General features: G+C 40.1%; 2 protein-coding genes across 4 annotated transcripts in view; one reads left to right on the forward strand and one right to left on the reverse strand.

Moving 5' to 3' along the window:
• Window positions 1–3,574, reverse strand: part of ELMOD1 (ELMO domain containing 1) — a 61,154-nt gene extending 57,580 nt beyond the window's left edge. Inside the window, exon 1 of the mRNA XM_069808258.1 lies at window positions 3,451–3,574. The gene's annotated coding sequence lies outside the window, so the exon portion shown is untranslated. The remainder of the gene's footprint in view (window positions 1–3,450) is intronic.
• A 155-nt stretch (window positions 3,575–3,729) lies between these two features.
• ALKBH8 (alkB homolog 8, tRNA methyltransferase) overlaps window positions 3,730–21,516 on the forward strand; it is a 61,229-nt gene continuing 43,442 nt past the window's right edge. The window contains exons 1-7 of one of the 3 annotated variants that reach the window (XM_069808264.1): window positions 3,730–3,793; window positions 8,652–8,792; window positions 11,584–11,824; window positions 12,879–13,010; window positions 13,880–13,975; window positions 15,382–15,486; window positions 19,219–19,289. In XM_069808264.1, the coding sequence (XP_069664365.1) occupies window positions 3,776–3,793; window positions 8,652–8,792; window positions 11,584–11,824; window positions 12,879–13,010; window positions 13,880–13,975; window positions 15,382–15,486; window positions 19,219–19,289 (804 nt within the window). In that variant the 5' untranslated portion in view covers window positions 3,730–3,775. Of the gene's footprint in view, window positions 3,794–7,477; window positions 7,852–8,651; window positions 8,793–11,583; window positions 11,825–12,878; window positions 13,011–13,879; window positions 13,976–15,381; window positions 15,487–19,218; window positions 19,290–21,516 lie in introns of those variants that run through there. The other 2 variants (XM_069808265.1, XM_069808266.1) reach the window with 2 other exon arrangements.

Here is a 21,516-nt window from a genome sequence, read left to right on the forward strand (position 1 = left end):
TGGCATAGCGGAAGTGCTCAATTTAGCTAATCTCTGCCTGATCCTAAACTTTCACTGACTAGTTTGGTTCTCTGGATGACAAGATCTGTAACTGTCCCAATACAGAACTGAAATCTCCCTGCTCAGAAGAAGTTGTGTTGTCATGCTAAAGAAATTGCTCCACATGGGGATCATACCTTGTAACAAGGGAAGTGAACAGGCCAATAACCGTGCATTTGTGCCACAAAACCAGTGTTGCCAAATATTACAATTTTATCATGAGATTTATGCTATTTAATGTATTTCTTAAAGTTCCAGTACCCTGAGTCTAGAGATTTCAGGAAAATTTCAGCTTTTATTAAAGGAAAGGAAAAAAAATGTACTCCAAAGTCTTATGTTTGTGGAAAAAAAGCTTGGAGGTATGAACACAGTGTAGCCTAAAGCTTAGAAATCAGAAAGCACACTGATACTACTTGACATTTTAAGTCTCTTGAGAATAAAAGATTTTTTGTTTGCTAGTATTTGAAAATCCCATTGATTTTACCAGTGCCTAGATTTCTCATGCCTCTTTTTGGTCTTATGCAATTGCTAAAAAATTCTTAAAGTTGTTTTTTGGCTGTTTTTCTTTTTCAGAAAGAAATATGAAATCTAGCACTGAACAGCACAAATGCAGAATCAAAATGACATGCAGCACACAGCCAGCCTTGCTATCTTCCTGAAAAATATAAGCCTTTGGCATTGCAGAGGTTTGTTATGGAGAATTTTACTATTACAAGCAGCAGCAGTAGCACATTTTGAATTTAGGTCAACAGATATTTGTCAAAATCCTTAACTATTACATGAATGCTGTCCTAAAACAATTAATCTTGTGGCTCATCATTTACTATGGTACTCCTCTACAGTACTAGTTGTGGGTGATTTTGAGCTGGATTTTGTGCTAAGAGGTTTCTTCTTATTTCTGTAACAAACTGCAGTCCCGAAACATATCCTATTTGTCATGATTCTTAAACTGCAGATTCTTAAATCAAGAGATTTGATACAGCAAATCCTACTATCTTCCTGTGATTTTCTTTTAATTTGGTTTGAAAGTGATGGGAATCCAGTGTGATCACATTAGGCTAAAGCATGGCTTGGCTTGCTTTGGTGTAAAAGGGAGTAAGGTTGTCTTTCCCAATATGGACCAGTAACCTCTAGTTTGCTGAAGGAAACAGAAGTGTTTACTTACTATCATATGAAGTGGATTCCCAGGGAGTGACAAATGCCTTGACTCTCTCTAGGAATGTGGTAAAGATAAAACAGCTAACAGCATAGTGAGTATTGTAATTTGCTCCTGGGAAGAGTCAGCAGCATTTTATTTCTCACCCTTGAGTAAATGGGAGCATGACATTCTGCTTTAGAAGACATGTTTCCTGGTTATCAATTTAAAAAAAAAAAAAAAAAAAGAGTCGGAGCCCAGATTTTCTGATATAAAAGTTTTTGTTTTTTTTTTCTTAAGAAACCTATGAAAACTTAATTTCAGACTAGAATATTTGCTGAATTTTAAAACTATTATCATTATAAAAATTGGATTTTTTTTTTAGAAATATTGAGATTTCTATGAAAGCATTTTTAATCAGAGATTATATTAACACCAAATGTATTTGAATCCCCACTTCTGTGAACTATTTTGTGGGTTAGTCAGTGATAATGTTGTTAACCATATGGAGATGTATTTTTACTTGTGGTCAATAAGCAATGTGGTACTGTAGGAGAAGTCTGTACCTGTGTTATCTAGCATAAGACACTGCACAGTGCTTCAGGGCTTAAATTATAAGGGGAATTACAGTTCTGGTTTGACCAAAATAAGCTTGTATTAAAACCCCCACAGCCAGCCTTTAACTGTTTTCCTTTTAATTGGTGGAATTTTCCTATGTAAGAATGTTGTTGATAGAACTAAAATCTTGATGTATTTACAGAGGAAATATTATTGCAGTATGCATCACAAATTCTTGACCAATGCTAACCATACAGACATATTTCAAGAAAAAAATACATAGTGAGTTTGTTCTCCCCCAGAAAGTAATTTTCAAAATAATAAAGCAGAATAAATCCAAACAATGACTGGCAAACAGAGTCAGGCAGCTGCCAGAACCTCATGGTTTGTGCTCTGAGATGTAAAGTTCCACTAAGCCTATGTTCTACTTCTTACCTACCAACAATGCATCCCAGTAGGATAAACCACACACGGACAGCCAAGTAGAAGAATGGAGAGCCCACACAATCAGGGCTTTGAACTGGAACATGGGCACTTAACAGAAAGAACCTTTTGGCAGGTATTTTCCACTTGTCAGAACAAATCGGTAATGAATTACAAGCTGATTTCACTAGGATCATCCTTTCAGTAGCTTTCAGGTTTGGTGGTTTCCAGGGCTGAGGGCCTCAGAGAATATTTTAATAGAGACAGCAGCTGTTGACTTTGCCTGCATGTTCTTTCGCCCCATTCATTCTGGCTTACAAAAAGACCAGATGATGCTAATGCTTGGTGTTCACAAAGGTTAACAAGCTCCCTGCTGTACTCTTACTAGATAGGCAGTTAATAGTCACACTTTACATATGAGAAAACTTAAGTAAAAGATCTGTGCTATCACAGTATCTTGCTACCCACTGCATGGGTCAAAGATGGACAGTGATGTAATGACACAGACCGTGGTGGAAGGACAGAAGGACAGAAGTGAGACCACCTTTCTGACCAAATACTACCTTCACAGGCTGGTGGATGTGCCCCATCAGCCTTGCATCTTTAGTGTGCTCGTACCTCCTGCACATGGGACAGCTGTGTCCCTGGCACAGGGCATGGTATATGCTCCAAGGGAAAGAGAAAGGTATTTTTCTGGGTAAGCACAGTCCTGTCTAACAGCATATGTAGACTCCTCCAGAGTGTGGATCTGGGACAAAGCTAAGGAACTAGCTTCTGACTACAGGTTTACAGGCTCATCAGTCACTCTACATACCACCCACCTGGGAATCCCACACCTAATTGATCTTGAGAAAGGTTAAATACCCACAGGAAGCTGGGGCAGGAGGAAAATCAAGTTAGTATTTAAATAGAGAGAGGGAAGGGGAAAAAAAAAAGACAGGCAGTTTTTAGGCAATAAGTTATAGTGAGAAGTAAAATATTTGTTAGGTAAAGACAGAAAAAGTAGGTAATTCTGAACTTCAGTATTTTGAATAAAGAAGGGGGAAAGGGCTGTGTTGGTCTAGAAGCATACTATGAAGCTCGGTTAGTCTATGATGGCAGAGAAAAACGAAGGGAAGAGAAGGCTTATGTGTTCTGTCTCTGATTTAAGGGATCACTTTCTCGTGCAGGGAGCCCGCGAGCCGTGGAGATGCTTCCTTTCAGGGAGGTGCAGGTTGCTCAATAGTGTGGGTTTACGAAGCAGCCTTAGTGGGGCTGCTAGCGAGTCGAAGAGTGGTGTGGGGAAACATACGTACAACTAGAGGCTCGGTCTTCACGTGGCCCTGGCTGCACTGGCACGGTTTTGTCTTCCTCTGTCCCTAGTGTGGGGCATGCCAAAGGTCATGTGATCAGTGCTGGCTGTGACGGTGGCTCGGAGAGGCTTGGCTTCCCTTACCGTGTGATAACGGGGCAGACGCCTTCTCGATAAAGATCCTCAGGAGAGGGGCGCTCCCACCAGCGGCGCGGCTTGCTCCCACCCGCCCGGGGCCCGCCGGGGGCGGAGCGCCGCCGTGACGGAGCGGCGGAGGCGGGGGCGGGCGGGCTGCCGGCCGGCCTGCCTGCCTGCCTGCCTGCCCCAACATGGCCGCCTCCAGCCAGGTAACGTGCTGCGCCGGCCGGGCCCAGGGCTGCAGCGCCCGCATCGCCCGGCTCCCGGCTCGGGGAGGGAGAGCAGGCGGGGCACCTTGGGGGCGGCGGGAGCGCGGACGGCCCCTGCCGCGGGCTTCCCTCCCCGCCGCGCCGCCGTGTGCGGGGGAGCCGAGCCCGCGGCGGCCTGGCCCTGGCCCTGCCTCAGTCAGGGCGAGGTGGTGTGAGGGGACACACGGCCAAGTCAACCCCTTGCGTCTGCCGCAGCTTTTGCAGCCCCCGCGCAGTGTTTCCTTAGGGCAGAACAGCATGCGCACACCCCTGTTGTTACTCCTGTTACCGTTATTATTTTTAAGGAGTGCCCAGAGCCCGTGGACTTGAGGGGTGCCGGTGGGCGGTTGAAGCGCTGGCTGTCACTGGCAGGGTTGGGGTGCGGATAGCCGCAGGCATGCTCTGGTGCCTTCAGGCGTGTTTGCCCAATACTGGAACTCTTAAATCTCCCCATCAGCGCTTCATAATTTCGTTTTTTTCCACGAGTTTGGATGTCTGTGTGTCTGTACAGATTTATGTTTACGTGTCTGCGGCACAAAACCAAGCCAAAACGGAATAATAAACTGCCAAACTTGATAACTGAGCGTGGTGCTCCCTCTGCTGACAGCTGCCGTTTAGCTCCATTCCAGTAACAATTCACTTTCAGTTTCAGAAGTGGCTTCTGCTGCAAATAAGGTTCCCCCATTACATTAAAGCTTTACATTAACCTTTGTAGTAATTTCAGGCCACTTGTGTGGCCTGCTATAACCTCAGCTGGCATTGCAAGGGGAGACTGTTTCAGTGTATTTTCAGGAGCTACTTTTTTTCATACTTCTGAATGGAGGTAATAACAGTAATGAATAATCCACTGCTGCATGTTTTTTCTTCTATAGTCATGTTGGCCTTTGTAAAAGGGCGTGTGGGATGCTACCAAATAAAGTTTTCCACTTCTATACAGTTGAGTGTGATTCCTTAACTCGGAAATCAAGGCAGACTGTTAGTTTCTGTGCCTGCAGAACTGAGCCTTGGGTAATGATGCAACAGACAAGGCAGAGAGTTTAGGCCCAGTTCAGACAGAGACCAAGGGAAGGTTCTGCTGTCTCAGCAATGCAGGTAGTGCTGTTTGAGGTTCCTTCAGGAGCTAGAGGCATCTGGCTGATGCTGGCAAGCATGGCATAGCACATAGGGAAGGTATTCAGTTTCTTGAGCAGCAGTTGAAAGGCCAGGCAGTGTAGGGTAGGGCATCTCTGCCATTTTTTAGGCAGCTGAGTCACACCTTATCTGTCCTTTGTTCTGTTGTGTAGTTCAGATGTTATGAAGGGATGGAAAGTAGTTTTTCAAATTCATTTTCTGTGCTAGTTTGCCAAATATTGGCCCATGACTTCCTGGCTTCTGTGTGGAGAATGTGGGAGTTTGTGAGGACCTGACTAAACTCAGGGCTGCTTTCCCCTGAGACCAGATGGAGTCTTCCAGTGTGCAGAGGTGTAGATGTTAAAGGAGAGGCCTGAGCCTTTCAGTTCAATATCCTGTTCTTCAGGCTGGATCTGTTCTGCAGAGGCTGCATGACAGTGCTCTGACTGGTATGTATGGGTGATGTACATAGCGTCCATGCTTTTCGATCTGAACCAGATTTGCATGGTTCCAAAGAGTAAACCCATCGCATATTTTTACTCTCTTTCTGTAAACCCACCTCACCAAATCAAAGAGGAGTCTCTCCTGTACTTTCTTGTGAAGTAATTTGAGACTGCTTGACCGCCTCCCCAGAATATAAGAACCTGCACATGAGTGGTCTGTAAAGCTATTTGCCTCTTCACCTGCATATGGCAAAGTTGGACCAGATTTGTTAGTTGCACAGTTTGGTCATGGTGAGCTTGCTGAATGAGCCTGCAAATGAGATTAATCCTGGTAAGGGTAGCCTATTAGATGCACTTAAGGGAATGTACTTGATGTAAACTTTTCATGCCTGTCTTCGTGAGACATTTTTATTTTTCCCTCTTGGGTACCTTTGCTTCCATTTATCTTTTGTTAGGGTTTTGTGTGTGTGTGTGTGTGTCTCACTGTGCTTTTTTTGTCTAAGCCAGTTTGAGATTTCTTGATCATTATTTAACTAATGAAGGTTAAGAAGATTGTTCCTCTCTGTGTCTTTAACCCTTTTGGGGGATTAAGTGAAGAATCCTCAATAAGAAAACTCTTTTGAATTTTTGTCTTTAGAAGCAAGTGTGGTTTTGTCAAAGAATGAACTGTGGCCTCTGTGCAGGTCTGCCATCAAGAAGGGAAAATGATTATTTAAGAAAGTACCAAGAGATTCAGGAATGGAAGGGAGAAAATCGGAGTATAAAATATGCAAAAAGCCCTTAGTGTGCCCTGTTGCTTTGAAGGGAAATGGGAGACAGTTGCTAACAAATCTGTAATAAAAATAATTTTACAGAAATGAAGATTGGCTCTATAACCCATTGATCTTTTCAGCCTCTACACTTTGTTTCTGAAGTCACATGAAATAATTATTTCAGTAGTCTCCTCCTTTTTCTGAAACTGTGCCCTGTTAGAGTTTTGTCACTTGTGAGATTTCCTTCTCATACATTTTGCCTCCACTGCATGTTAACATGGTTATGCTTGAATTAGCTCTAAGAGACCCTAGGGACTGGCAAGAGTCTAATGGTGGTAGGATGGATCTTGGTGCTGAGTAATTTATTAGTTTTTTTTGTCAGGCTCAGATGTGAATGTGATCTTTATGTGGTCAGGATATGTGTAAAAACTTGAATAATGCTGTTCGGCCAGGAGGTCAGGGTTCCAATTGTTATGGCTGTGCATGCGTGTCGTGGTTTAACCCCAGCCAGCAACTAAGCACCACATAACTGCTCACTGTGCCATCTCAAATTTCATAGCAGGCACCTGAAACCGTTTCAGGATAGAATCATTGGAGCCTACCTACCACGCCAGTAACTTGCTAGATTTGCTTGAAATTGTTATTGTTAATTCATTTTCTTTGACAAGTGTTTTAATTCAAGACTGCTGTAAAATCAGATTTGAGAGTGGAAGAGCAAGAGTAGGAGGAAGAACCAACAAATGGTAAGGAGTGAGAAAAGACAGTCTTCTTTGGCAGCATTTATTCTGCTCCTTTTTGGAGGATTAGAATCTGTTATTTCCATGGGGTGCTTTTGTCATTCTGATTCCCTTTTAAGATTTTTCTCTTTTGGTGCAATTAATAGTTGTGCATGTTGATGATAGTAATGCTGCAGCAGCCTCAGGGAATACATACTTACAGTTCCTATGCAATATTATTTCTCTCTTTAATATTTTCATAACAGCTTTACTAGTATATTTGCATTTGTTTAAAAGAAAATATTTGCTAAGTCATTCAATACAAAGTTGCATCAAATACTAATAAGAAATGGGGTTTTTTTACCTTTACAATTTTTCTGTGGTATATCGTCATATTATCACGACTGTGTCTGCAATTTAGGTATTGGGAGACAGCTACACAGTCTTGCAAGCTAGAAGGTATGCAAGTGGATGACTGACTGTTGGAGCAGCTGGCACATTTAAATAAGTAAATATAGTGGTGATTGGTTTTCCTTTTTTTTTTTTTTCCTTTTCTTAAAAGAACAGAAACAAAAACATTTTTTGAGGTGAAGATAAGATGAGGTGGAAGGATTGTTATCAGATCAATGACAATAGAAGAATGGAAAAGGACAGACAACTGCGGTTGGGTTGTCCAGCTGTACTGTTAGGAAGATTTGGGGGAAAGAAGAGAAGAAACTCCTGAAATATGGCTAAGGGATTATGCTATAGGGAGAGAAAAAGAGGAAAGCAAAGTCTAGTCACATCAATGTCTGGGAGCTTTGTTATAGTCTTATTTGAGGTCTGGACTCTTCCTTTGGGTTTAAAGGAAGTGGGAAGGGAGAAGGGAAAAGAAAAGTAGGCTTAGAGGGATGTAGGAAAGTACTGTATGATCTCAGTGTAGTGGTAGTCTGGAAGTGGCAAAAGATGCAACAAAACTTGGAGGAGGCCAGTGACTGTGACTCTGAAGTAACTCACTGGTAGGTAAATGCTGTGTTGCCACTAAATTAAGTAGTTAATATATGTACAAGGTTTTCTGTTCCTTCCCATGACAGGAATGTGATTTGCGTGAAGTTTAGCCTTGGGAGATGTGCTAAATGAAGTGTGGAGCATCCTGGTCGCTAGTTCTTGGACATCTAAGTATTGAACACATTTTCCTACTCTCAAAAAAGCAATTTTTGTCAAATGTCATATTCACTTGAAAGTGGCAGTTAGGAAAAAGGAACCAGATGGGAACAGTTCATCTCTAACTCAAGCATTTGGTGAGGCATGAATAACTTTGAAGCTTAAGATGATACAAATCTCATGGCAGTTCCACATATATTTTTTCTCTTGTTCTGTTCTGGAGAGACTGTAGAGAGAAGGAATAACTGAAATTACTATGTGAAAACAGGAGGAGCAGGCAGGTTAAAAACTGCAAATGGATGCAGTGATATTGTGAATAAAGGAGTGAAGAGGAAGAGAAAAACTGGAAAATGAAATCTAGCATCATGGCAATCTTTATAAAGCTTTATTTTTGCAAGGGATCCACTTAATAAAAGAGAGTTTAATAACAGAACTTCAGGGATGGGGAAAACTGTGCCATTGACTGAGGAAGAACATACTTTGCAGACTCAATTTCGTCAGCCCTAAATAATTAATAAAATCTGGAATTATCTAAAGTCCTATTACTATCCTAGAGATGACATATGAGATGGGGAGGCTATCTCTCTAGAGCAGACTGAAGTATTTAATTTTTCAAGCAGGACACTTACTATGTATTGTTACTTCTGCTTCCCAGATCACCAGCATGGAAGTTAAAACCAGCAAAGGTCATTTGAAAGTCCATAAAATGAAGAAGAAGGTATTGAGGAAGCAAGTCAGAGCTCAGCATACATTGATGAGACATGAGGGCATTGAATGTATCTCCCATGCCACACAGGTGAGTGGTAGTTCTGATTTTGATGGTAGTGTGAAAATGCTTCTTATCTGTGTTCTATTATTCTCACATATGCTTTGTCTAAACTGCAGTTGTCCTCTAAACAACTGCAGTTCTCCTCTAAACTGCAGTTCATGAGATTGAGGGTTTTCTGTGCCTCTTTGATTTCAAAGCCGAACTGTACTTAAGCAGTTTAATATCTGTGGAGAGACTTTGATAGCCTTTGGATAAGGTGTTTAGTTTTTGTGGGGTTTATGTTGTTTTTTTAAAATCTGAAACAGTAGTTCCTTGGGTTGGGGAGGAGGAGGAAGCATGGGAAATGTTACCTTGTTAGAAGTAGATAAACTTTTCTTCTCTGCCTCTTCGTGAATTCTTTTCTTCTATGGCTTTCAGCTTTTGTATCTTTCTTTCCTCTGTACTTCTCTGTCAAGTGTAATTTGACTTGTCTAAACTCCCTGTTAAAAACATGTCTATCTTAAAAATCTTTTCCACATTGTTTTCTTCACCTAATTTGATTTAGGCTGTGGTTCTGTGGGAGTTGAACTGATTGACTGACTTGCAGCTCTTGAAAAGGGGACAACTTTCTCTTCCCTTGCACAAAATGGGGCAAGATAGGAGGGAATTCTGCTTTCTTACGATGCTCAATGAACTTTACGATAAGCCGCTTTATTCCCTAACCTAACAGAAAACTACTTGGCTTTTTGATTTGTACTTTTCTGCCACAGTAGAGAGTTACAGCAGATCAGAGGGTGACCTAGCAGATACTGGGGTAGCAAAAAGTGACAGGAACTTGTAGACAGAAAAGGAAGAAGTTAGAGTTTATAATTTCCCTCCGTCAATTGTAGGGAGAAGCTAATGGCTTGAAGCACTGTAGAGCAGTGTCATTTACTCTAGCCTTGTTCATCTTGATCCTGCAAGTTCTTCCTGTTCAACTATGGAAACATCAGTTAGATCTTTATACTTTTTTGTAACAAAATTGGGCTTAGTCTTCACTCAGATTTCACACCATGTGGACATACGCTAAAATGACCCAGCAATCTTGTATATATTGTAAGCTCTTTGGAGCAGGGACTGTGTTTTTCTAGTGTAGCTTGGAAATGGGTCTGTAATCCAGGACTTGTTCCCCTCGACACCGTCCCACATACCGAATTATCCATCTAATCTGGGTCCAGCAAGATCCTTGTGAATGACAGAACATTTGAGTAAGTGATGTATGAAACAAAATCGTAGTGCTAGTGATGAACTTGTGTCAAAAATACAGAAAATGCTTTCAGGCTTTGTGCAAGAGTCTAATTATATTGAAATTGTTCAGTCAGGAGAACAGGATCAGTTGCTGTACATGCTGCTGTTGTGTAGTGGTGGTCTTTGTAGATGAAGTGCCTTCATGGAGCCAGTGAAATAACTGGTTTAAGTCTCTGCATTTCCTTTACACACATGGGCTTCTCCATTAATAACATTCTAGAAAATAATAAGAATTATTAATGTGGTCACCTTTGAAAAATGTCATCATGGACAGCCTGATGCAGTGCTAAGAAAAAGTGTTAGTAGAGCCATTGCAATAGGTATAATCACAGCAGTACTCACTATATAAATTATTTTTTAAATAATCCTTTTCTTCCATTTTAAACCTAATTTTCTGTCTTTTAGAGGAGTGAAAAGCTATCATTTGAAACAATTGAACGCTTTACCAGCTGCCTTCAGAAAAGGTCATAGAACATTTATAGACTTTAAGGAAAAGATTGAAAGCTTTCTGGAAAGGTATTACATGAAGTCAATCTGAGTAAATTGTTGCTAGCTGTTTGGAGTCACTTAAGCTCAAACAAAACTTTAAGACTGCATCTTCATTTGGTCTTAAAAAGGGACTTAAACTTCTTTCAACCACCGTGATTAGATTGAACATCTAGTTATGGCATATAGCTATTTAGGTGTCAAAATAACTTGTTAATTTATTTTGAAAAGGCCTATGTATTTTCAAAGTCTATTTCTTGAATAATAGTCCTTTGAAAGGTTCTGTTTTGTTGTTTTTTCTAATACTTGACAAACCAGCAACAGTCCTCAGAAACTGCATACTCCTTGATAATTTTGGACATAAATCACTGTGAAAGCGTAGAATGAAGCATTGTGCATGAAGTAATCTGTGTTAACTAAGGATGGGACATAAATCCCTTTTGTTTATAAAAACAAGAGGGAGAATTTTCAGGTAAGAGTGTTGGAGCAGAACTAGATGCTCTGTTTCTAGAGGCTGCTGCTTTTATTTGGTGATCTTGATGTATGGGGGACATGACGTAGGACTGGGCATATCAATCTCTATGCTTGGAGAGACTCCTTGGCAAAGATGAGAAAACCTTTCTTAAAAAAAAAAAAATCAGTCTTCAAAGGTTTTTCTGTTTGTTTTTGTTAGTGGTAATGGGTTTCTGGAAAAATTCCATTTTGGAAACCTCCAAAATTATGATTGCCAAGTGTCACTGTTTGCCTGCAGTACACTTGATGCACACATGCTGGTTCAAAGCTTAAATGCTCTTGTAATAGTAAATACATACATTAATTGAGGAGGTATCTCTGATAGAGTTTGCAAGCCTTTCTGCCAGAATATGTGCTGGGCGAATAAAGGTTGTCTTAGCCTCATATACCAAGCTCACTGAAATGTAAATATCTTGGGTGGAATACATAAAAGAGTACTTATGGGCTTAATTTTTCTTTATAGAGCTGCTCTCTTGGTAGAGGGTTAGTTTTAAATGAACCAACAGTAATCACTAATTCTCCATTTTATTTTTTTTAATTCTTCTTCAATCAGAGCCTGGTTATTGCCAATGCTGGTCTTGGTAATGGGATGAGTAGACAGCAGCTGCTCAGAATAGTAGAGGAATATGGATTGGTGGAAACACTCTTAATGCCACCGAATAAACCATATTCATTTGTGAAATATGGGACAACAGAAGAAGCCAAGAAAGCCTTTGATGCCCTTAATGGAAAAGAAGTAACACTGGAAGACTTTGGCCAAAACATTGTTCTATATATTAATTTTGTGGAAAAAGGTATAATTTTTCTGCTCTCCTATATCTGACTTCCTGCAAACTGCTTCCCTTTGCTTTCACTTCCTAGGTTGTAAATACAGCTAAAAGCACACTAGTCTTTGTGAGTAGACACAGAAAATGAAAGCCAGAATCTAAGATTCAGGATGTAAAATGATCTTTGCTCCGTGTATTTCATGATAGGATACTCTAATTTGAACTCGTTTACTTGGATGCAAAAGGAAAAAGGATTTAGGTAGTTTTCAGACCATTCAGTACTGCACATGAAGGTTTTGTGATTAAGGAACTAAATTGGGACCCAGGACATCTCTGGACAGTTCACTGGATTTCTTGTGTGACCTTAGTCTTGCAAATCTCTATCTCAACTCCAAGAAGGAAAATAGGCACAATAAGATTTCTGGCTTTTTTTTTCCTCTTCTCTCCAGGCTTTTTTTGTGGCTGACTTTAAGCTATTTAGTACAAGAACTGTTGCTCTTTCTGTGAGCTTTTATGGTGTCTAGTGAAAAGGGTTCCTGATGTTGGTCTGTACATTCTGCCAGCGAATAGCTTTTTTTTAAGCTGTTAGGATAGCAAACAATGTCCCTATGTCACCAACATTTTGTGTTCACCTAGGTATTGCATTATACATCTCCATATTTGATTACAGATTGCTTCTCTGGACAGAGTAAATTTGGTAAATCATCAAAGTTCTAGAAAATTAAAATGAAATGCAGGTAGAATCCTGAAGTGATCAGGAAATTCTTTTTACCATTATTTTGACAGGAGAATCACAAGTGGTTTTGCATTTGAACAGTGTGGGGTCTTGTTGCTCTTAGGCAGTAAAATTTTTAGAAAGTGCTTTGCATGATGCAAAACTTGGGCCTTATTCTGTTTTGTCATACCAAAAAGGGATCATTCATTCACCAGATAAGACCCCAATGAGGGCTCCATCGTATCATTAAAGTAAATATTTCTACAGCTGTACTATATTCTCATACATAGTAAATATCCCTGTAGGGAACATATGGTTTTGTTTTCTATAAACAGTGACAATATTCTCTTTTTCTATACACCTTAGTTTTCTGGCAGAATGCTGTTCCTACAAGCTTGCCTCCAGGCCTAATGGTCATTGAAAAGGTTATTTCTCCAGAGGAGGAAAGGAGGATGTTGGAAAGTATTGACTGGATAGGAGATGAAGATACTCAAAATGGTGGGCAAAACCATAAAATGTAGACCTTCCATATTTTTATGCTGTTTTTTTCCTACAGTTTAAGTTTACAAGAAGTCTACATCTTGGTAGATGTATTGTTTGAAATTATTCTGTATTTGTTCTTAGTATTTTAGAAATTGTGTCTTATATTACAAGTGATAAGCTCCTGGGGGCAAGCGGTCTGAATTGATATTCTGGTATGGATTTACTGGAATAATATTCCTGCATCCAGAAACAACTAAACTCTTTAAGTGTCTTATGCCAAGCACAAGACTGTTCTGGGAAGGTTACCCTTGTAATTTGATGTCTGAGGAGCTGTGTCTTCTCCTAAATCAAAAAGAAGTCAGTGAGACACACATTCCAGATACTTTTGTGCTTTCACTTGAACTCCATGGAGTTAACTCTTTTAGTAAATGAATTGTTCTTGGAATTCACTTCAAAGTTTCTGTGTAAAGTTTGTTCCTTGGAACAACACAAAGGGTTATATTGACCTTAGCCAACATGTAACTTGGTGATTGGTGTAAGTGAAGGATCCTGCTATATCCATAGGATGTTAATCAAGTGCAAGTTCACAGATCAGGACAAGAATAAAGATGCATTAAACATGGCTCAAGAAAATTGGTACTCTCCGCTTCTTACATATACAAAAACACCATCAGTTTGACTCAAACACCAGTGAATATGATGCTTGATGAAATACAAAAGGTCATAAGGGAGAAGTGTGTGCCATGAAGGACAAGGGTTTTACATTGTTTTAACTGTTAATTAAAGAATGTTTCTGTTTAACAGGTCAGATGGAATAGGGGAGCATAGCAAATTGCCTATACTGTTTTATGTAGTCTAATCTTTAAACTTGTGTGTTTTTACAGCCCAGAAGACTTTAAAGCATAGAAGAGTAAAACATTTTGGATATGAGTTTTGCTATGATAACAACAATGTTAATAAAGACAAACCTTTACCTGGAGGTGAGATCTTGCCTATTAAATCATACTTATGTTGCATTGATGTTTGAACCACTGTATAAAGCCTTTAAGCCTCACTGAGATAGGGATGTGAGATCCTAATTAAAGGAGAGGTGAGATCCTAATAAAAGGAGAGCCTTCACTGTATCTTAAGCACACACTGAACAGTGCTTTTAAATGAGATCCATTCCAAATTACTGCGAGTGCTTGAAGCTTGTTTTGCAATCACTTGCAGCCAGGAATTGCTGCCCTTTGTTGAGGTCCAGTCAAATAAGGTTTTTGGGACTTTAATTGTCATTCTTTTTTAGCTTTTGTTTCATAAAACAATTATGTGTTACAAATTACATATTCTTTGTTTGGGAGTTGTGCTGTATACTGTTATGTATATTTAACTTGATTAGTTTGAGGCTTGCTGGATGCACACCAAAATAAATTTTCCTTTGGACTGAAAGCAATTTTACAAAGGCTTGAATAACTCTTATTTGGAGTTGAGAGCTGTGAGTCAGAGCAAAGCGAGTGAGTCATCTTATAGTCTTAGATTTAAAAATGGTAAAATAGGGAGTTAACACCCAAGTTTTATAGGAATTTTAAGGTGATGCATGTGTACTGGGGTGGATGTAGCTTCCAACAGAAGGATTCTGGTTACATTGTGATTTTAACAGTGAAGCTATATAATCATAAAAGCATTGATATTTGGGCTGCTCTCTAGTCTCACAGCTAGACTATTTTGTGTGAGAGAAGCATAAACACTTCATTAGAGGAGAACAATTAAAAAATAAAAATCAATAGATTCATGGAAGGGCTGTTACTGACATGTTTGTGAGTGTTACCTCCAACAGAATTTTACAGTAAAGTCCTCAGGTAAAATAGCAAACCAAAGATTCAGTGGAAGCCTGTAACTTTCATTCCTGTTTCAAGACCAGTTTAACTTCAGCATGTTTTTTTGGTGATATTTAATCCAATTCAGTAACAGATTTTTAGGGGGTAAATTTTTTAGAGAGCTCTCTGCACAACTTCTGACTTTATGTATAATAATTTTGCTTCTTGACTGCAACTCTTTTACTGTAGTTGGTGGAAACTTTGCCTCTGATTTGATATGCTTTTATTTATGTGTAGAGATAGGGCACTTTGCATTTGTAAGGAGTGATCTGCTTCTGAATGCAGAGGCTTTGGAGGAATGGCCTTTCTAATGTTGAGGTGTTAAAAATACATCGACCTTGCAGATCAGGCCTCCAATTCTGATGTGTGTGTTACAGCAAATGCAGAGTGATCATTATTAAAGATGGACTTGCATATCTATGAAGCTGTTTCTATGTATTTTGTCCAGTTATTATGTTTATTGTAAAAAGAAAGGATAAAAATGTAAAAAGCTATCCTGTCTTGCTTACAGTTTTGTTTTGTATAACTAGGTCTTCCTGAAATTTGTGACCTGTTCTTGGAGAAGTGCTTGAAGCAGGGTTATATCAAACATAAACCTGATCAACTGACTGTAAATCAGTATGAACCTGGACAAGGTAAGTTTATTTGTCCTTCAAAAATTTTGAGCTCTTTACCTTACATTGTGGTTTAACCCTGGTAGGCAACTAAGCACCATACTTGCTCACTCCCCCCCCCATTGGGATAGGGGAGAGAACTGGAAAGATAAAAGTGAGAAAACTCATGGGCTGACATGGAGACAGTTTAATAAGTTTAAAAAAACCCCCAAAACCAAAAAAAAACCCCCCAAAACCCCAAAACAAAACAAAGAAAAAACAAGTGATGTAAAAAAAAACCCCAAACAGTTGATCACTACCAGCCAACCAATGCCCAACCAGTCCCTGAATAATGGCATTCCTGGTAAACTTCACCCCTAGTTTTATTACTGAGCATGATGTCATATGGTATGGAATATCCCTTTGGTTGATGTCCCAGCTGTGTCTCCTCCCAACTTTTCTTGTGCCTCCCTGGCTGACTTGCTGGCAGGGAAGCGTGAGAACTGGAAATTACCTTGATGCTGTGTAACTAAAACATGCCTGTATTATCAACACTGTTTTGATCACAAATCCAAAACATAGCCCATACTAGTTACTGTGAAGAAAATTAACTCTATCCCAGCCAAACCAGTACAACTTAACTGAAAATCAGAAGAGAGTAGCATCTAAATGTGACATGGTGTAGGGACAGGATTTAAGCACCTGCTTAAGTGTATTTCCTCTATGACCAGAAAGTCTTCATACTTATTTCTGAACCTGGGAGCTTGTGTTTAGAAGTACAGTTTTTGATACCACTGTTATGGAAATTGATGGTGTTTCAGAGTCCAAGGCTGTAGCATGGAAACTAACTGTAAAAAGACACAGGAATAAATAGTCATACTTGATTTTGTAGTCAAGTGCATTTTTTCACTTCAAACTCTTCTTGCTCCCTGTAATGTGCATACAGTCTCCAGGAAACCTCTTGCTGTTAGTACATGTAATGTAATGTTAGTATATGTGATATATGGACTCTTAAGTATGATCCAGGCAGTGTTCCCTTATCTGAGGAATAAGAAACTCCTCTGCTTCTGTAATCTTTCCCAAACTGGAGACATCTGAAGAGAAATTTGCTTCTAATCACAACTCTAGGGAATAAATCAAGTGCTGTGCTTTTTGCTAAGGTCAATCATAAAGGCTAAATATCTGGCTTGTTTTCTAGAGTGGATATCTCATTTGTCCATAGGAAGAAAGGACAACAGCCTTTTTTTTTTTTCTTTTCCCTACTTTTTTCCCCAGAATTAATGTCTGACAGCTAATGCAGTATCTGCCAAACAAGGGTCTGAAAAGCTGATCCTATTTGTTTCTGTATCTGACAATCTGTTAAACTGATACAGTAATGTACTTCTGGCTGGGACATCAGAGGAGATTAGTTAGAATTGTAAATTTCTATCAAGAATAGAAGCAGAGTTTTTTTAAAAAAAACAAACCCAGAGAAAAATACCTTTTCTTAAGTGCAAATTGTTAGGATATGAATGAGCACAGAGTGCCATCAGATTAATACCTTTAGTATCTGTGTTCCGAGCCAGATTGTCGCTGGATGTTACACTTGAGATTTTAAGAAGTGACTGGTGACTTTGGGTATCTAAGCTGTAGGGGCCACACTTAAGACACATTAAATGAATTCCTTTTTGAGGGCACTTTTTTCATTCAGGGTCCTAATAATGCGTAAAGTTGTAGATTTATACCTGAAAGTTACCATCCACTTTTGAATGCTTAGGTGACTGTCTGTTACTATGTGCTGCATATATGGTATATAAACAGCAGGTAGGTAGGTTGGTGTGGTCTTGATTGAATTGTCTGGGTGATGCTGAAGAGATCAGTCAACGTTCTCCTGTTGCGCAGTGAATTATACTGACTTCAGTGTGCATCTGAAGGCAGAGTTGCAGTGCTTTATACTGAGGCAAATTTATGATAAGCAAACACAAACAGATGTGTGTCCTTGGTTTTCAATTTGTAAAAGGGAACTAGGCCTTAAGCCTCATTGTTTCTAAGACTATTCATATCAGACGTATAGCTAATGATTAGAGATTTAGATGTGATTAATAGAATGCAGGTACTTATAAAACAATATGCATAAGTTGCTTATTTGTCCCTTGTGTAGTCCTCACCATGGCTGGCTTAAAACCCAGTCAAGCTGAATCAACAGAAAAAGGATCATACATCTTAGACCTAAGACATAAGAATAGGTAAGAGTAAGTGATTAACTTTAGAGTAAGATGAATTAATAAAACAACCTGAGAGATTCTCAGAAATTCAAAGGTGATCTTTGATGTGTAAGAAGATAAGTGGCTGTGGTGACCGGAGACTTCTGCCTATGACCACTAACTTCAGAAGAACCAGGACAAGACAATAAGAATCAGTGGAGACAGGAAAATGTATTGGACTTTTGAAACCACTGGAGAATAGAGAAGTGAGAGTTCATGGAAGAACACCTAGAACTTCTTTTGACAAATCATCAATTGCATATTGTTTGCTAAAATCATATAGGTGTTTTTGAGTTACCTTTTGCCATTCACTGCGGTGGTGGCCCAACTCTGAGTTGTTAACAAAGCAAACCTAGAGAAACCCATGACTGAAAATTCTTTAACACAAGTCTTGCTGATTTTTCTATCAGATTAAATGTTGACCTCATAAAACATTTGTATTGCTTTCACTGAACCTAATGGAATTCAGAATATTACATCTGGAGGTAGAATCTGGCATATAATAAGGATACTTTATAGGGCTGACTGACAGTGTTAGGAAAAAATGTTTTCAGCTCAGGAATTTGATAGTGTCCAAAATTAACGTAGGTAGAGTTTTTAATAAGCAAATATAACTGTTTTGGTTTGGGTCACATAAGAGTTACTCTATCTGTCTGTGCCTGCTATGGTGTCAAAGGAATGCATAGTTGCAGTTCTCCCAAGCTATCTGCTGACCTTGCTCTGCTGCTGACTACAGTTCCCCACCATGTGGTGAGATCTTTCTGTGGCATGCAAACTGCTGTTTCAGTGCTTGGTGTTAAAATGTGTGGCATGAGCTGCAGGAAATGGCAGTTTCTTTCCAATTAGCAGATCTGAAATAAAATAAAAAATTAAAAATTGCTGTCCCTTTGGCAATTCTCAACTGTGTGTGTCTACTCATACACATGCCAACAGATGTACTACCCAAGGGGTGGCCTAGCAATGGTGTGTGGAGTTCTCCTGGGAACTGCAAAGCAGTGCCTGCATTTATGGTAGTAGGTCCTAAGCACCTGAGACCCTTAGCACAGTCATTTGCTTAGCAATAGAGGGCGTATTTGGGATGATTCCTTCTCTGTGAAGAAAGTGAGGGAGAAATACATTATCACAGATGAACTAAGGCCCAAAATCACCTAACGTAGCATAACTGCTAGTGCTAACTGCTAAACTGCCTAAGAGGAGAAGATAGTGATTTCAGGCGCTCTCTGCAGCGAGGAAAGCAATTTGGTGTCTTCAGAGGGTGAGTGGGGCCTTTGGGTGCCCTGAACTGTCTTGTAGATATTTCCACTGATGATACAGGACACTTGTGTTAACTGTGTGCATCTAATCTGGGCATGTAAATCGGACAATTGTCCTGAATTCTTTTGGAAGGCAACTCCCTCATTTATGATTTTGTTTTTTTCAACTGTACATCCCAGCTTTCTATATGGACATCATAGAAACAGAGCTTGCTAATAGAGATAGAATTCTATTATTATTATACTGACTTTTTACTTTTTTGGTTTTTCTTATGCAGGAATTCCTCCTCATATTGATACACATTCTGCTTTTGAGGATAAAATAATCTCTCTCAGTTTAGGAGCTGAGGTAATCTTCATGTTTGTATGTGTTTTGATGATGCTTTACTGAGAGGTTTCATTTTTATATTGTTTAATACAAGTTAATTTGATTTTCCATGGTGTCTGTTCACACTCATCTGAGTTTAATATCAAGCATGTAAGGTAATGTGATATGCTAATTAAATAAGTAACTGCAATGAGATGTCACTGGAAGATTTGCCAGTGATATTAGTGATACTCTATTTTTAAATCTTAGCATCCAGTTCTCCATCGACCTTCCTTCATTTTGTATTCATCTTAGAAAGCGTATCACTCCTGTTTATGTTCCTACTTCCATTTTTCCCTGCGTCATCCCCTGTTCCCTCTGGTCTGCATAAGCCTGCCATTATTTTTATATTCGGTACATCTACAGTAGGCTAATGTAGATGTATTACCTGTAGAAGGTCCAGTCAAAGTCTGAACCCTACTGAGATAGTTGTGGTGCAGGCAGAGATAGACTCTCATCTCAGCAGCATCCAACATATGCAGATGATGTAGAGAAGGAGTGGGAAGGGAAGCGGAAGAACAGTTGACTAGCATGAAGTCATGCAACATATCAAGAGTAGAGCTGAAAACAGTCCATATCATCTAGTCTCAGTGCTCTGATTAGTGTCTTTACTTTTACTCTATTTGGATTCATCTGCTGCATCTGTGCCCATCCATGTTTTACAAATTTAGTGTTACCTTCTCTCCCTTAAGCACTACTGCAGCAAGTCTTGGCTACTTGGCCTTCTCTATTGGGTTTGCGTGGCAAGGTTTTGGTAGCAGGGGCTACAGGGGTGCCTTGTGAGAAGCTGCTAGAAGCTTCGCCCCATGTCTGATAGAGTCAATACCAGCCAGCTCCAAGTTGGACCCACTGCTGGCCAAGGCTGAGCCCATCAGTAACAGTGGTAGTGCCTCTGGGATAACAGATTTAAGAAGGGGAAAAAAAACCCCAACCTGCACAACAGCAACTGCTGCTGGAGAGATGAGTGAGAATATGAGAGAAACAACCCTGCAGACACCCAGGTCAGTGAAGAAGGAGGGGGAGGAGATGCTCCATGCGCTGGAGCAGATTCTCCTGCAGCCTGTGGGGAAGACCATGGTGAGGCAGGCTGTCCCCCCGCAGCCCATGGAGGTCCACAGTGGAGCGGATATCCACCAGCAGCCCATGGAGGACCCCATGCCAGAGCAGGTGGTTGCCTGAAGGAGGCTGTGACCCTGTGGGAAGCCCGTGCTGGAGCAGGCTCCTGGCAGGACCTGTGGCCCTGTGGAGAGAGGAGCCCACACTGGAGCAAGCTTTCTGGCAGGACTTGTGACCCCGCAGGGGACCCACGCTGGAGCAGTGTGCTCCTGAAGGACTGCACACCATGGAAAGGACCCATGCTGGAGCAGTTTGTGAAGAACTGCAGCCTGTGGGAATGACTCATGTTGGAGAAGTTCATGAAGGACTGTACCCTGTGGGAGGGACACCATGCTGGAGCAGGGAAAGAGTGTGAGGAGCCCTCACTCTGAGGAGGAAGGAGCAGCAGAGACCACATGTGATGAACTGACTGCAACCCCCTGTCATGAAATGGAGTGGTTTGGACCACTTAAAGAATCACTTCCAATGGTATTAGTAAAAGAAAAATTATTTAATAAGAATTTATATAAAAGTGCGACTTCACAGAATGCGATGGCAAGGTTCACTCTATTACTTAATACATGGATGAAATGTACACGGGAAAATTAAGTTAGAATCAGACTAAAATTAGGTATACAGAGACCAAAAATGCAATAGGGTAAAAGAGAAATATACAAAGAAAAATGGAGTTAGAATTAATTTCTTGTGATTTTGTACAGAGATCAGGAATGTAAAAACGGAAGGGAGACCCTCCTGTTAAGTCACGAGGTTCAGAGAAGACCCACTTGTTTTCTAAACGCCTGTCAGTCTAGGTGCGGCTGGATCAACTCCTAGTCCCAGACTTGGTCAACGGTTTATATCTAAATGGATTATGAGTGTAATAACAGCCTGAGAGTCATTCAGTTGAATAAAGTTCATGACAGTAATTTAAGTATAGATTTGAAAAGTGTTAACTTGTAATATACTTGCTATAGTGTATTCAGGTTAGTACACATACATGCATAAAGGCACTAAGAGATACATAAGCAAGTAAAAGAGGTACACCTATTAAAAATTCCCCTTGAGTTCAGTGAAAATATTCATGTCAGATGCTTTGGCATCCTTCTCAGCAGGT

Source organism: Haliaeetus albicilla, chromosome 20 (genome assembly GCF_947461875.1).
Source record: "Haliaeetus albicilla chromosome 20, bHalAlb1.1, whole genome shotgun sequence".
NCBI classification, from domain to species: Eukaryota; Metazoa; Chordata; class Aves; order Accipitriformes; family Accipitridae; genus Haliaeetus; species Haliaeetus albicilla.